Genomic DNA, 15,860 nt, shown 5'->3' with positions numbered 1-15,860 from the left:
TCCCTATTTCTGTTTGGCTAGCATGTCTGTGTTATTTAAGTGCAAGCAAGTGACAGCACTGCATTTTTCTCTTGATCTCATTGGCAGATATAAACAAGGCCATAGTTCTCATAAGCAAGTTGCCTATAATTATGTGAAAAAATATCAAAGCTCTTCTGATCCTTTCAGATGGGAAAGATGTATTGGAAAATATGTGTTGCATTTGGTATTTTCATGAATTGCTCATGGTATGAAGAACAGTTTGCAAGAGTCTAGAGAGACCACATTAGATGCAGTTGCCTATCTGTGTATTACTCTTTACGTTCGCAAAACAGAATTGGCAGCAATTGAATTTTATTCTCATGTTTCCACTTTTCTCCACAAATAAATTGGGTGTGTAAGCGTTTGTTTATTTATTTTAGACCATCTTGTTGAAAACTGTCTGATAAGGCTTTCCCCCATATGTAAATATTTTGTCCACAGAAAATGAAAAGACTAGTTACCTTTTGTTTTTATTCATCACAGTATTCTCTCTCTCCTAGGTGGACAGATCTGAAATGAACACCCTCAGCTTGCCTCTCAACATCAGACGTGGAGGATCAGACACTAACCTTAACTTTGATATTCCGGATAGCATTCTAGACTTTCACAAAGTCAAACTCACTGCCGACAGCTTGAAGCAAAAAATCCTGAAAGTCACAGAACAGATAAAGATTGAACAAACTGCACGTGATGGCAATGTGGCCGAGTATTTAAAGCTGGTGAACAGTGCCGACAAACAGCAGGCTGGACGTATAAAACAGGTATTCGAAAAAAAGAACCAGAAATCTGCCCACTCTGTAGCTCAGCTACAGAAAAAACTAGAGCAGTACCACAAAAAGCTAAAGGAAATCGAACAGAATGGGTCTACTAGTAAAAGCTCTAAGGACATTTCCAAAGACCTGCAACATTCTTTAAAAGATGTAACGAACAATAGCCGCCCTGCTGGCCAAGGAGAGAGCAGTAAAATGGGTGTGCCTGGTGTATCACTGACGCCACCAATGTTCATGTTCAACAAGTCCCGGGAGTTTGCAAATCTGATCCGTAACAAGTTTGGAAGTGCTGATAACATTGCTCATCTAAAAAACACTCTTGATGACTTTCATCCAGAAACCACTTCCAGAAACTTGAGTGGAAGTGCAACAATAGTCACCAAGGCAAAATATGCAAGTGACGATGAGTGCTCGAGTGGGACCTCGGGTTCTGGAGACAGCAATGGTAACCAGACATTTGACACCGGAAGGACAAATGCCAGTGATAGCCATGGCAGTCTCTCAATGTTTCTAGAAGAGCTGAGAGAAATTAAAGATGCCCAGTCACAGCTAGCTGAAGATATTGAGACGCTGAAAGTACATTTCAAAAGAGACTATAGTTTGATTTCCAAAACATTACAAGAAGAAAGATACAGGTAAAAGCTAAAGCTGTCTGTACTAGAATTAAAGCTTTGATTATTTTTATGATTATTATAGACCTATGAGTTGGTGTTGCCACATCTCTTGCCTCAGCTGAGACATTCTACATACACAGCAACTGTTGAAATTGCTGTTGAAGGAGAATAGCTTTTCATGGCACACAACAGTTGCTGAACCAATTAAGTGAATTACTTTAACCGGAAGGAAAGAATAATGAGTAACAATCTCTGTGATTATGGAACATACACCTTAAAATATCGAGGTCTGTAAAACGGTGCCACAAGACTTCGGCCTATTCGGTGGCCTTAACCCAAAGCCGAAAATGTGCAGTGGTGGATATCTAATGTAATAGTAGTTTTGGGGCTAATGTAATAGTAGTTTTGGGGCTAATTGTGATGTTTCCCATTTCCATCACTTGTAAGTGGTCTGCAGTGATTCACAGTTGTTTAAAGGAGAAGGAAAGGTTAAAACTAAGTAAGATTTACCAGAAAGGTCCACTTAAATATACCAGTAAACCCTGCTGCTCTTAGTCCCATGTCAAAAGAAATACAGCATTTCTTTCCTTCTATTGTGTACACATGGGCTTCTGTATCAGACTTCCTTTCTTCAGTTTAAAACTCCTTGCCCCGGCCATGAGCATGCTCAGTTTGCTCCTCTCCTCTCCCCTCCCCCTTCTCTGTTGTAATCTGAACCCAGAGCTATAAATGAACAGGGAGAGACTCGGGCAGGAAGTGATGTCACACCAAGCTAATATGGCAGCTGCTATCCTAAACAAACAGAGAGCTTCTAGAGCTTTTTACTCAGGTATAGTAAAACATTCTACAGAATAAATATAGCATTCTAGCTTGCAATATTGCAGCTAATCTATTGGCAATAAAATGCTTCCATAGCTTTCCTTCTCCTTTAATCACTGCTGCTAGTAGTAGCCATCAAAATAACTGGTGGGCTTGTAGGCCTTAAATTGGCCCACTAAGAGTTACACCTGACCCCTTACCAGTTTGAAGGTCTTTGAGGGTCACAAATGGGCTTAGATCCTGTGCAATGAAAAGTATTTCTAGTTAATGCTGGCCAGTATTTTTTTCACTTTCCCGTCTTATATTTCCTTTACTGCTCACAGAATTTAAGCACAGCACATTTCCATATCTTGATGGAAGTTAAAACATATGATGCTGCATGTACTATTTTTAAGCCAATGTGAGAAAGCAATATCAGTTTGCTTTATCACTTGCTTGTCTATTTTGCCAAAGCAGATTACAGCCTCCTGACAGAGACATAAGGAGTGCAAAGGAAAAATGCTTCAGGATACAGGCAATTTTATACTTTTCATCATTTTTCAGTGTTACACCATGCATCTATTTTAACTGACCTGTAATGCACACATGTAGGGGCCAATTCACTAAGCTCGAGTGAAGGATTCAAAGTAAAAAAACTTCGAATTTTGAAGTGTTTTTTGGGCTACTTCGACCATCGAATGGGCTACTTCGACCTTTGACTACGACTTCGAATCGAAGGATTCGAACTAAAAATCGTTCGACTATTCGAACATTCGATAGTCGAAGTACTGTCTCTTTAAGAAAAAACTTCGACCCCCTAGTTCGCCATCTAAAACCTACCGAACTCAATGTTAGCCTATGGGGAAGGTCCCCATAGGCTTTCCTAAGTTTTTTTGGTCGAAGGATAATCCTTCGATTGTTGGATTAAAATCCTTTGAATCGTTCGATTCAAAGGATTTAATCGTTCAATCGAAGGATTATTCCTTTGATCGTTCGATCGAACTATTTGCGCTAAAATCCTTCGACTTCGATATTCGAAGGATTTTAATTCCCAGTCGAATATCGAGGGTTAATTAACCCTCGATATTCGACCCTTGGTGAATCGGCCCCGTAATATGCTTATCTGGCATTTTATTTCCCTTAAATTGGCATCAAAATATGAAGGCATTCTGTATAAAACCACCCTCTGTACATTGCACACAAACAGATTGCCTGTTATTTTGTCACGGTGGGTTTTCGCTACACAACTAGTGCCTTATATGAGCTGAGAATTTTTCTCTTCCTGATGTGACCAACATGAATAGTTATGTGTGTTGCAAACTCTTGTGATTCTTGCCTGTGGTTGCATGCTTGGTATGTGGTACTTCTTCCCCATTCCCCATATTTGTGACAAGTCTCATTGCCTGCTATGGCAAGTGATCTGCAACTTTTCCCAGCACTACTTTCAGAGAGAAGTCTCTGACAAAAATGCAATCTATATTGCCCTTGTAGTTCTGTTGTAGTTTTCATGCATTATGCACAAAAACAGATATTCAGGGATTACCAAGAATCATGTTAGCGGGACCTTAGGCAGTCTTTCTTGAAGGGATGCATTTAGAGAGCTGACCCTAACAGAAAATGAGATAAGGTAATTTATATTAATGGATGACTTTTGTTTTACAACCCTGCAGCTTTAAGAGTTAAGAAAAAATAATGATCCTGCTATCATATAATATTTTTTTTATTAATCTCTTAATTATTAATGCATACAGTGGTGTGTGGTTTTCTCTTCCTTAGTTGTCCCAGTTTTTGCTAAATTAATGAATTTTACTGCCCATGGCACACCAGACGTTGCTCAAGTGGAGTTCCCCCGGGAAAAGAAATATGTGGCTCATTTTGGGCAGCCTGGTTTAGACTTATGTGACAACTGTCAGGGTTTGTCTGCCAGTGGAAATACACAGGAGAAGCAAATGCATGGTGTGCCATGGCCAAAAAGTTATGTTGTATGCTGTATAGCACAATTTAGAAATGTAAGAGCACTTTTTGTGGTTTTGCTGGCTATTCACTGCTGGCCACCCATATGGTGTGCCAAATCAAGATAATCCAATCATTTCACCCCTAGATTGGATCATATGGGGGCCTCTGCAGACCTGTTGAGTGAGACCGACATCCACAATGTGGGCGTATGTGAGTGAAAACATGGCTATGTATTTTTGGAAGTGCACTTGGCATACATAACATATTCATTCATCCATCTCCCAGCCTTTGTATGGAAAATACTTAATGGAGAGGTTAATAGCACAGTAGGGAATATTATCATTCTACGTTTGCAAAGATGCTACAGGAAGACCCTTGTTTTATGCTGAGGGTAGCTATGTTAACAATGTAACATATGATTTTAATTATAAGTTCAAGCAGCATTCCATTCAGTGGGAAGTAGCATGACATTTCTTTGAAAGTGTTTATCCCAGATCAAAGATAAAAAGCTAATGGATTAATAACAGTAATTATAGGTTCCCAAAGCCCGAATGGAGGATGTACTAAAATGTTTACGTGCAGTTTTTATTAAGTGGATAAGGGTTTGTTTGTTTTACTACATAACTGGGTATTACTGTAAGCTATTGTAGAGCAGGGAAGGTCAGTGTTTAGCATCCCATACTGTTTATGTGTCCCTAGTTAGAATCTGAATCATTTGTACTTGCAAACAAGCAATAATTTCACGTTCACCGCTTGATAACTATATCCCTTAAAAGTTACATACATGTAATGAGAGAGCTGTAAAGTATCTCTCTGGGGAAATTAATTGTTACCTTTTGATAAAAATACATCATAATTGGAGTTAAGTAAATGTATAAAAACAAATGGCTTTTGTTACACCTCAGGATAAGTTCAAAAGGTTTGCCATGATAAGGCAATACAAGTGTTAGGCTCAGAGATACCCATGCACTGTGAAAAATGTAGATTCTAGCATGATTTCCCGCTGTCTCTATGTCATTAGCCTATTTGTTATTGCCCATCTCCCCATTACAGTTGCTCCAATCACCAGGATTGCAAACCATGTAATGGTTTTCTATGAAATACCTATGCATGAGGATTCTTCAGAAACCTTCCTGAAATAGCTGTTCTCTGCCCCAACTCATTTTCTTTTTGTGCTGAGTGAACAGTAAAAATCCTCCTTGCCCTGTATATATTTTAATTAAGTCTGTAGTTCCAGCTCATTAGGCAAGGCCAGCAATCCAAAACCAATTTGATTACTCTCGGTATGGGACATTGGTAAAAGCCGTGTTTTGCATTGCCAAAATGATTCGGGACACTAAAGCCAAAGGAATATTGTAGTTAGTTAAGAGAAGTGCTTTTCTATAAAGCTTTTTTACGACTTGTACAAAATCACAAAAACTGACCCACTTATTCAGCCTGTAGTCTGAACAATCTGATTAAAGTAGCTTTATATTCCCTTAAGGTTTCATCTGCCTAGGAGCAGCGCTGAAGTGAAGATATCTTATATCATTTATAGATACTGAAAGGTTTTTGTCTTTTTGCTGATCTTGGGATATATAAAAGTCATGTGCTTTTGAAAGCTATTTCTACATACACTAAAGTATGACACTGCAGCTGTATTTTTCTGTATTGTTTCTGAACTGTCTGCTGATACTGTGACCCAACTTAATAAAGCAGTTTGTAAACTAAAAGACTTCCACAGCCAGATTAGTTCAATTTCTCCCATGATATGGGGTGTAAGTTATAACTAAATTAAAGATTTTCCTCCCACACTCCAAAAAACATACAGGCAGGTTAACTGGCTCCTGATGCAATGTTGCATATATAGCTAACGTGTGAAAGTCCAAAAATAGATGTTGCAAAACTGAAATCTTTTTACCAATCTGCAAGTAATTTAAAACCCCAGGTTACAAAGAATATTGGGCAAAAGGCATAAGTCATTTGGCTGTGTGAGAAAAAGTGTGCATCAGAAAATAATTTTATGTTTACTTTACAAAGGTATGAAAGGCTTGAAGACCAACTCAATGATTTAACGGATCTCCATCAACATGAAACAGCCAACCTGAAACAGGACTTGGCGAGCATTGAAGAAAAGGTTGCCTATCAGGCTTATGAACGATCTCGGGATATTCAGGTATTTACATATGAAATGCAAATTTGCATGTATGTCAGTATTCTTGACTCAGAAGGCCCTATAAATATTGTTGTAAATTTTATGTGGTTAAGTGAATTTTCTTTCAGATTCGTGAGGTATTTATATAGTGAAAGGAGCATGGAACTCTTTATAAAAATAAGAATGAAATAAAAATACTTAGGCTTTAACTTCTTTTCACAACAATCTTGCCATTTTGCCTTATCTATCAAAGTTGCTTAATGGAAGATTATACAGCAATCATGAATCAAGTAACTGGGAAAAGGCACTGCATTTCCTTAGGCATTCAGCAAGCATGTAACATGTTATATTAAAATCAATTAACTTTTTGATCTGTTCAGCTCTGACTATTTCTGGGAGTAATATGTTTTTTGTAATATGTTATTGTTGCAAAAAATACAAAATACAATCATGCTTTACTCCAGCGTTACAAAATGAAAGTTTAATAATAAACAATACTGCACTGCCCTCTAGAGTTTATCAGTGATCTATGCCCATCTTTGGATACATTGTGTACAATGAGGTTGCTGTTTTGATTGTCTTTTTCAGCATATTGCTAATAAACAACTTGAAGATAAGATACAAAATAACAATAAAATGTAAACATATACAATGCTTTCGTTTTTGCTTCACAAAATTATTTTGACGAAAGCGAAACTGTTGAGTTTAAGTTGAGTTCTATATATTATATATGTTGCTGTTGCGTAGATAATAATTATAATCATATGTGAAATAAAGTTAACACATGTTTGATAATTGATCACATCCAGTTTTCTATTTAGAGGTGTCTAATAGACTGTAATGGAATTGTTCAGTATAAAAATTAAAACTGGGTAAATAGGCTGTGCAAAAAAAATGTTTTTTTTCAATATAGCTAGTTAGCCAAAAATGTATTAAGGCTGGAGAGACTGGATGTCTACCATAATAGCCAGAACCCAACTTCCTGCTTTGCAGCTCTCTTGGTTTCCATTGATTGTTTACCAACCAGTAACCAATCAGTGGCTTGAGGAGAGGGACATATGGGTCATAACTGTTGCTTTTAAATCTGACCTGCATGCTAAGAATCAATTGCAAACTCACTGAACAGTTATGTCCCATGTGGCCCCCTTTATAATCCCTGACTGACTCAGAGTCATGTTTTGTTGGACATCTGCTCACTCCAGCCTTTATAGATTACATTTTTGGCTAACTAACTATATTAGAAACATTTTTATTTTGCACAGACTATTTACCCAGTTTTTATTTTTTACACTGAACTTAAATATATCTCTACAAAAATGAGTGATAGTAAGAGTTTCCTGAAATATTGTCAAATCAGTTTAAATGGATAATACTGAGTAACTGGAATTACTAAATGACCAGGTATTTTAGGCACAAGCTATTTATCTTTTCAGCATGATTAAATTTCACTGTAGAGTTAACACTTTTTCTCACAAATATGGTATATTTTAAACAGATTCCAGCTAGGGCACTGTATGTTCTCCCAATGTTTGCATCAGTTTCTCTTAAACCCATCTAAAATATAGAAAATAGCACCAAGCATCTGTGGTACATTTGTGACCAAAGCAAGGATTCCTGTGTACACTGTCATTAGTGAAATAATTTCCTGCCCTTTAAATACCATTGTAGTAACTTGCCAGATCTGCTTGTCTGACACAATGCTCTGTTTAGATTAGGACACACACAAATTCACCTTCTGTTTATGTTTGTCTTTCTGTGTCTCTTAGGAAGCACTGGAATCCTGCCAGACACGAGTGTCTAAACTGGAGCTCCACCAACAAGAACAGCTCTCTATACAGTCGGAAACTGTAAATGCCAAAGTACTGTTGGGCAAATGTATAAACATACTTCTCGCCTTAATCACAGTTGTACTGGTGTGTGTCTCAACTATTGCAAAGTTTGTAGCTCCCATGATGAAGAGCCGCCTCCACATAATCTTTACCTTCTTTGCTGTGACTTTGCTTGCTATTTTTTGCAAAAACTGGGACCATATAGTATGTGCTATTGAAAGGACCATCATGCCAAGATGAACTCCATGGCCTGTACATTCAATACTTCAAATTCTGTCATTTTTTTTAAGCAGGCAGGAATTTTGCTGTCTGTTGGTCAATACACTGTTATGCTTCATTATTTGTTGGCATGAAGGGCCTACCATGTTGCCTTAACATACTAGAATCTATTTTTCCTGTAATTTGTAACAAGTAGCAGTGATATCATTTCATGTACAATCTTTAGGCTTGCAAGCCTGTTTTTGTGGCTTAAGTTATATTTAATTCCAATATTTGTTGGGGCTTCAAAAAGCAAAAGTTTTTTTTAACTGTGTGTCCTTAAAGGAATTGTTCAGTATAAAAATAAAAACTGGGTAAATGGATGGGCTGTGCAAAATAAAAAATGTTTTCAAGATAGTTAATTAGACAAAAATGTAATATATAAAGGCTGGAGCGAATGTTTACTATAATAGCCAGAACACTACTTCCTGCTTTGCATATCTCTTGGTTTCCACTGGTTGCCAGGCAGTAACCAATCAGTGACTTGAGGGGGGGGCACATAGGTCATAATTGTTGCTTTTGAATCTGAGCTGAGTACTGAGGATCAATTGCAAACTCACTGAACAGTTATGTCCCATGTGGTCCCCCTTCAAGTCACTAACTAACTCAGAGTTAGAGATCTGCAAAACAGGAAGTAGTGTTCTGGCTATTATGTTACACATCCAGTCACTCCAGCCGTTATAGATTACAACTAACTATATTAGAAACATTTTTTATTTTGCACAGCCTATCCACTTACCCAGTTTTTATTTTTATACTCAACAATTCCTTAATTACTTTTTATTTTTACACTGAGCTGTTCCTTTAAAGCAGTTTATGTATTTTACCATGTCACCGTTCAAAGAACATAAATCTGTATGGTGGCACTGGAAACTCGAACAAAATTTTACATTGCCAAAAACAGAAAATCATTACTAAAATGCTAGTTGCTTTGCCACTGTACGTGATAGGGATGGATACATTTTCATACAATGCATAGTTTTCCATTCACCTGGAATTTGTGTTATTTTGATTATATTGCTTCCTATTTTGGAAGATAATTTACAGAGGTAAAAAATGGCAGCAAATTTATTTGCTGTGTGCTAAAATTAATGGCATTCGCATACCAAAAAAAATATCACATCTTAAATGATAACGGTTTATGGGAAACTTGATATATATACATGTTATAGGTGCAATATACAGTTCATGAAAAGTATTTTTCCTCTTTATTTACACAAGTTAAAATATTAAAAGGCAACTGTTTATTTTAGGAGTAAGAGTTAAATGTTAGGGAGCACCAACCATCAATCACAGGGGATGGTGTGCAGGGTCAAATAGATAAACATATATCAAAAGAGAAAAGAAAAAGAGCTGACCCATATAGCTGCACCCTCCCATCCACAACATCTGAAAGCTCATGTGTAATAATTAAATAAACTGTAACTTTTAATCAACCATTAAAACCAAATGTCCTGTGTGTAACATTAAAATGTTGGTTAAGTTATGCAGTATGCTAGTAATCAAATGCTAGCCAAGAACATCATATTGCATATTCCATACGCCCCAATGATAAAGGTCACCCAGAGGATTCCACTCCCAGTGCCAACCCCTTCACCTACTTGGAGATCCCTCCCATATAGTGGTAGGTAAGCGCACTTGTGTAAGTTATGCCGGTGACACAGGGTCATGATATTATAGTGTGCCTCAGGCACATAAAAGCTACACAATTGCTGCTAATACTGGCCCTCGGATCCAAAAGAGCCTCCAACCCCTTTTTTTCTATGGTGGAAACTTTTTAGGGTTAGATATGGAAAGGCTGAATATTCTGTTCACTTGAAAAATTCCAAATATTGATTATTTTACTAATGGAAGACACTAATTTCAGAAGAAGATAACATTGAGTTTTTATATACGAGCCTGTATGCATGACACCACTTCCCCCAATGTGTATCATTTGTAAAATTCTGTCTATAAACTATTTTTGTACTGTTTACTCAAAACCTTGTCAAACGTTAAAGGATTGCACTAATGCACAGTTAGCTTGCAATATACAAAAAGCATATATCCCAGCACTTGAAAAGGAGAATCATGTCATCTTTTTTTTTATTAGAAACCACAAATTGCACATTTTTAAGCTGTGAAAAAGTAGAGCTTTTTCTGTTATGCAGTAGCTTTTATGCAAAATGAAATGCTTTATTTTTCTTTTATATTTTGAGAAAGATGTTTAAACTGGCTGTGACTCTCTGTCGACAAAAGGGACAATTTGCAATTCAAGCAGTAACAGTGCTGCAAACGATGATGTACTATAAATAATGTATGTAATACTGAACTGTAAATGTCATAATTGCTTGGAGGCCTGGGCAGATTCACTTATTTTTGGATAACAACGGCAGTCTTGTTGGCACTGTTAGCATCTCTGTCCTCGTCACACCTCTTCACATGGTCTTATGCATATATGTTAAGCTGCTATACTAAAGTAAAATGATTCAGTGATCCAAATGTGTAAATACAAATTGTTTACTATTTTTAGATGGAAAAAATATACAGGTTAAATATTTAAGCACCTACTTGTCACATTGGTAGTTATTGTCATTGATGCTGCATAGACATTTACACAATAACTCCAGCTGGTTCCAAACCTTTTATGCCCATATGTTGAAAGGTTTGGTGCCATAAAAAACAAAGTAAAGTATGTAACCATTAATTGTAACTATTAATTGTACTGTGTCCCCTGATGCTGTGTGGTGCTTTATAAATAAAAACGTCTGGCATCAGGTATACTGTGCATAAAGTATACTTTAGGTATACTGTGCAGCCATTCTCATGGGCAAAATCATAAATGATCCAAAAGATGTATCCAGTAATCTAACCCAATCAGCTGTAGCTGTTTGTAAGCTGATAAATAGATGTCTATACTGAATAATTACACTCATGCTAATGCATCTACAGCGTTTCTTGCACTGAAAACTGGTCTTAAAGGAAAACTATACCCCTCGCTCAGTGTAAATCTCTATAAAAAGATATTGCATAAAACAGCTCATGTGTACAACCCTGCTTCATGTAAATAAACCATTTTCATACTGATATACCTTTTAAGTAGTCTGTGCCATTGGGTAATCCTAAATAGAAAATTGCCATTTTAAAAATTAAAGGATCGTAGGATTCACGGTGCATACAAACATACCATACATGTTAGGTTACAAGAGCCACACTTCTCCCTGTTACAGTTGTAGTATTCTGGTCAGGTGATCTCTGCGGCATTTGAATAATTTCAAGTCACATTTTATCATTTTAGGCAAAATAAACGTTACACTATAAACATTTGTAATTTTTTCCTTCATTCTTTTGCAATCCACAATTAGAGCACACAATCCAGTGCCATTTGTTTAAACTGTTATCAAGGCAAGTTTTGCATCATTCCAAAATCTCATGAATTCTTCAGAAAGGGGGACTTGATGCCCATGCTATGCAAATACAGACAGTAAGTAGAGAAAGGGAATGTGAGAAGGGTAGTGACAGGCTGACAGCAAGGAAGTGCAGAAATGAAAGTGACCACAGTGCCTCAATCAGATACAGGGTTGATAATATATGATTGAGAGCTGAGATTGTTAAATTAATTATAACAGGTATGGATTTTTTTTTAGAAAATGGGGTTTTATTAAGATAAAGGAGTTAAACTTTTTTTTTTATGTCTCAGCGATAGGTCTCCTTTAAAGAGTTTCATTTTTGGCTCCTGGATTATAGCTCTGTCTGTTCCACATGTATTCCATCTCATACTGGGGGTAGTGTAGTCTTTAGAGTACATGATTTGCATTGCATAAAGCTATGTGTATGATACAAAGTATACAGATGCATGCTAGGTAAAGGTAGCCGCTAACATGAGGGTTTTAGTAAATCACAGAGCCAAAGACCAAGGAGGCATCATGGTATACACCCAAATATGCAGACATATATTGTGTATCCAGCTGGGTAGGCATAATTATTGACATCTTACTACTCTGGGTTCAAGTGTGCACCTCTGATTTAAGGACAGGCCAAAACTGGTTTTCTTAAATGAGGGTTGCATTATAAATATGGTGACAAAATTTTTATCTAATGTTAAGTGAAGATGTGGAATAAAGAGGAGGTATTGTACAATGTCCTCTCCCCCCCACTCATCGTAAAATGTGTAATGTTTCTAAATGTGCAATCTTATTGTCATAGGCTGTTTGCTCTTTGTCATCTAGATTCACTTGTTCTTATCCAAATCAGACTCTGCTTTCACCCTGTATATTTTCCATTAGAAATGTGATTGAAATGCTTTGTATAAATGTTTTTGTTGAACTGTATAATTTATAATCAAATTTCAAGTGCCATTTATATATTCTATTTCAAATAAACTCCTTTTCTGATTCTGTGCACTTGTGTTTATAATATAGAAACATTTGTGTGCATAAGTACATTATGATATGTATGTATTTATAGATGGATGGTATAGGTGATTGAAATTCAGTTGGTACATGAGGTTTGCTTTTATAATTTACTGTAGGAACAGATCACATAGAGCTTGGAGTGTGGTATAAGGTTTCCCGAGCTTGTGTAGTGTGATGTATTGGCTAAAAAAATCCAAACATACCAGTGATTCCCTTGTATAATAAAAACAATTCTTATCCTTGTATTAACGCAGAGGTCTGACCTGGATCAGTAATAATTCAGTAAAAATTTATAGATAGAAAGAGAAAAAAGTACCCCGCTTAATCACTCAAATAACAGTAGTCACAAAATGGGCCAGCTTGTGGCCTTATTCAATTACCTTAAAATTCAAATTTAAATATAAAGTGCAGTGCTATAGTTGTATTAAGTTCATTAGAAAACAATTATTAGAGTTGATCATTAATAATTTAAAAAAGTGCAGTGCAATATCAACCCTTAAGTGATTCAATTTTAAAGGTCAAAAGTTGATACTTATGCCCAGGCTTCAACAGTTTATAAGCCACCGATTACCCTTAGCTAAATTGTTGTGAATATTATAAATAGCAACGTTGCTTGAGGATTCAATTCATAAATTACAAAGTGCTTGATAGTGCAGAATAATTAATTAGAATAAGGTAATAAAAATTGAATTAATTAAGATTGACCACAATTAATAGGATAAAAATTCTAGTGAAAGCTCAGTTCATGAAAACAAGAGAGAAATTGGAAGAAAAAAATCTGCTGCCTATTGTTTTTCTATCCCTGGGACACCACAAAGACTGAGAAGGCAGAAAAACCGGGACTGGTGGTCTCAAATTTAACTAAGCCCTAATGCTGTTGAAGGCTATTGTATCCTAAAAACCACAAATCCACGTCCTCCTGAGAAATTAGATATGCAGAAGGAGAGGTACAGATACAAACTGAACAATTCCCACCACCCCTCCAATAGTTGACCGATGAATTAAATAATTAAAATTGATTTTAAAAGAGTAAAAGATCTGTAGACACAGGAACGCCAACGCGCGTTTCGCAATGTCAGCTTTTTCAAGGCCTTGAAAAAGCTGACATTGTGAAACGCGCACAACTTGGTTTGCTGACATTAGGCAACGCTAGCACAACTTGGTTCGCTTGCCGCAGTAACGCTAGCACTACTTCGCCAGCGTTCGGCGCCCTGGACGCAACTTTGGATTTTAGTGAATTAGCGTTGTCCTGGCGAATCTACAACTGCCAAAGTGATCGAAGCCGTCGCTGGCGAATTTTCGGAGGTTAGTAAATTTGCCCTTTGGAGAGAAAGAATGCTCTCTTTCAATAGTATTCATGCAACTCCATGGGATGAGCAAAGGTGATTATAAATTAAAATATTGATGTTAAAGACTTAATGATAAATGTAAGTGAAAAATAACTGAAATAGGCTTAGAACGAATACATAGATATAGATCAGGGTCCCCAACCATTTTTATATAAGAGCCACATTTAGTTGTAAAAAGAGTTTGGGAGCAGCATAAACATAAAAATCTCCCTTGGTGGTGCAAAATAAGTGCTGTTGGCCATTTTGTAGCCACTATGTGGACTGACCAACAGGAGGCTCTATTTGGCAGCACATGGTTTTTATGCAACAAAAAATCGCCTCCAAACCAGTATTTGAAAAATAAGCACCAGCCACTGGTTGGGGATCACTGATATAAATATATGAATTATTAAAAACACTGTGTAGTCTAATTCATATTATGCTTAGGTATACAAAAATAAAGTTAATATGTACTGCATTTAGTGGTACTAAAAATCACTACCTGGAATACATGGACCCACAAGTGTCTAACCTAACTTGTTATAATTGTTGCCTGGTGGCAGGAGTGGTTCACCTTTAAGTTAACTTTTAGTATGTTATAGAGTAGCTAATTCTAAGCAACTTTTCAATTGGTTTTCATTATTTGTTTTTTGTAGTTTTTACATTATTTGGCTTCTTCTTCTGACTCTTTCCAACTTTCACAGCTCTCTACACCATTCTAAAAGTGAATTTATAGGTGAACAACCCCTTTAAGATTCAGCAACTGAATGTACTTCCCTATAAATACACAAATAGAAGCATCCAGTAACTAAAAAGGCTGCACACTTGAGCATGCATTGAAAAATAGAAAAGATAATATGCTAATAACTAATGACTAACCCCTATTTGGATAACCAGGCATTGATACAGTATCAAGCTTAGTTACTATCAAGTACAGTTCATTTCTTATTATTACAGATACAAAAAAAAGCAAATCAATCAAAAATAAGTGGTTTTCTAAATTAGCATTGCTGTATTTCAGAGCTTTCTGGATAACTGATTTCTGTATAATAGATCTCATACCTGTAATTAAAGGATTGGATTTAATAATAAGAGATAGGGTTGCCACTTGTGTGGTTTTGAACTGGGCATCGACACTGTAAGGGAGCTAGCACATGGGCAGATTCAGGGAGATTTAGTCGCCTCTTCTGCTGAGCGACAATCTCCCCGAACTGCCTTCCGTCTGCTATAATGAGAAAACGCCAGCGCCAATGCACTTGATACGCTTCGATTTCTGAAGTCACCCGAAGTTGCCTCACGAGGAAACTTTGGAAATCGAAGCGCAGCAAGTCCATTGGCGCTCGTGTTTCCTCATTATAGCAGGCGGAAGGCAGTTCGGGGAGATTGTCGCCCCGCAGAAGAGGCGCTAAATCTCCCCGAATTGGCCAGTGTGCTAGCTCCCTTAAACATTGAGAATACGGGATAGAAATCCAGCCAGTTGCATCTAAGTGATGCAATAGCCTTGCCCGTGTGTCATAACGCCACCAACATCAATATGCCCACTTCTGATGTCATCATGCCTGTTCCTACATCACTGCCCCACCCCCAATGCTATCTGGCCCGCCCCCCATTCAGGTTCAGCAAAAGTAACAACCCTAGCCCAGAGATGCCTGACTGCCATCCCAGATTTATTTTAAAAAAAAAGCATATTTTGCTTACAAACTTGACAGTAAGACATTAAGCCAAGAACATGAGTAGGATGATGAAGGTTTGAACATT

General features: G+C 36.9%; 1 protein-coding gene across 3 annotated transcripts in view; it reads left to right on the top strand.

Moving 5' to 3' along the window:
* tmcc3.L (transmembrane and coiled-coil domain family 3 L homeolog) overlaps nt 1-8,753 on the top strand; it is a 45,845-nt gene extending 37,092 nt beyond the window's left edge. For all 3 annotated transcript variants that reach the window (XM_018252398.2, XM_041586305.1, XM_018252397.2), the window contains 3 exons: nt 522-1,426; nt 6,179-6,314; nt 8,060-8,753. In XM_018252398.2, the coding sequence (XP_018107887.1) occupies nt 537-1,426; nt 6,179-6,314; nt 8,060-8,362 (1,329 nt within the window). In that variant the 5' untranslated portion in view covers nt 522-536 and the 3' untranslated portion in view covers nt 8,363-8,753. The remainder of the gene's footprint in view (nt 1-521; nt 1,427-6,178; nt 6,315-8,059) is intronic.
* Nucleotides 8,754-15,860: the final 7,107 nt, after the last annotated feature.

Source organism: Xenopus laevis, chromosome 3L (genome assembly GCF_017654675.1).
Source record: "Xenopus laevis strain J_2021 chromosome 3L, Xenopus_laevis_v10.1, whole genome shotgun sequence".
Lineage (NCBI taxonomy): Eukaryota > Metazoa > Chordata > Amphibia > Anura > Pipidae > Xenopus > Xenopus laevis.
Note: the sequence above shows the minus strand (reverse complement) of the source record. Positions and strands in the feature narration are given on the sequence as shown.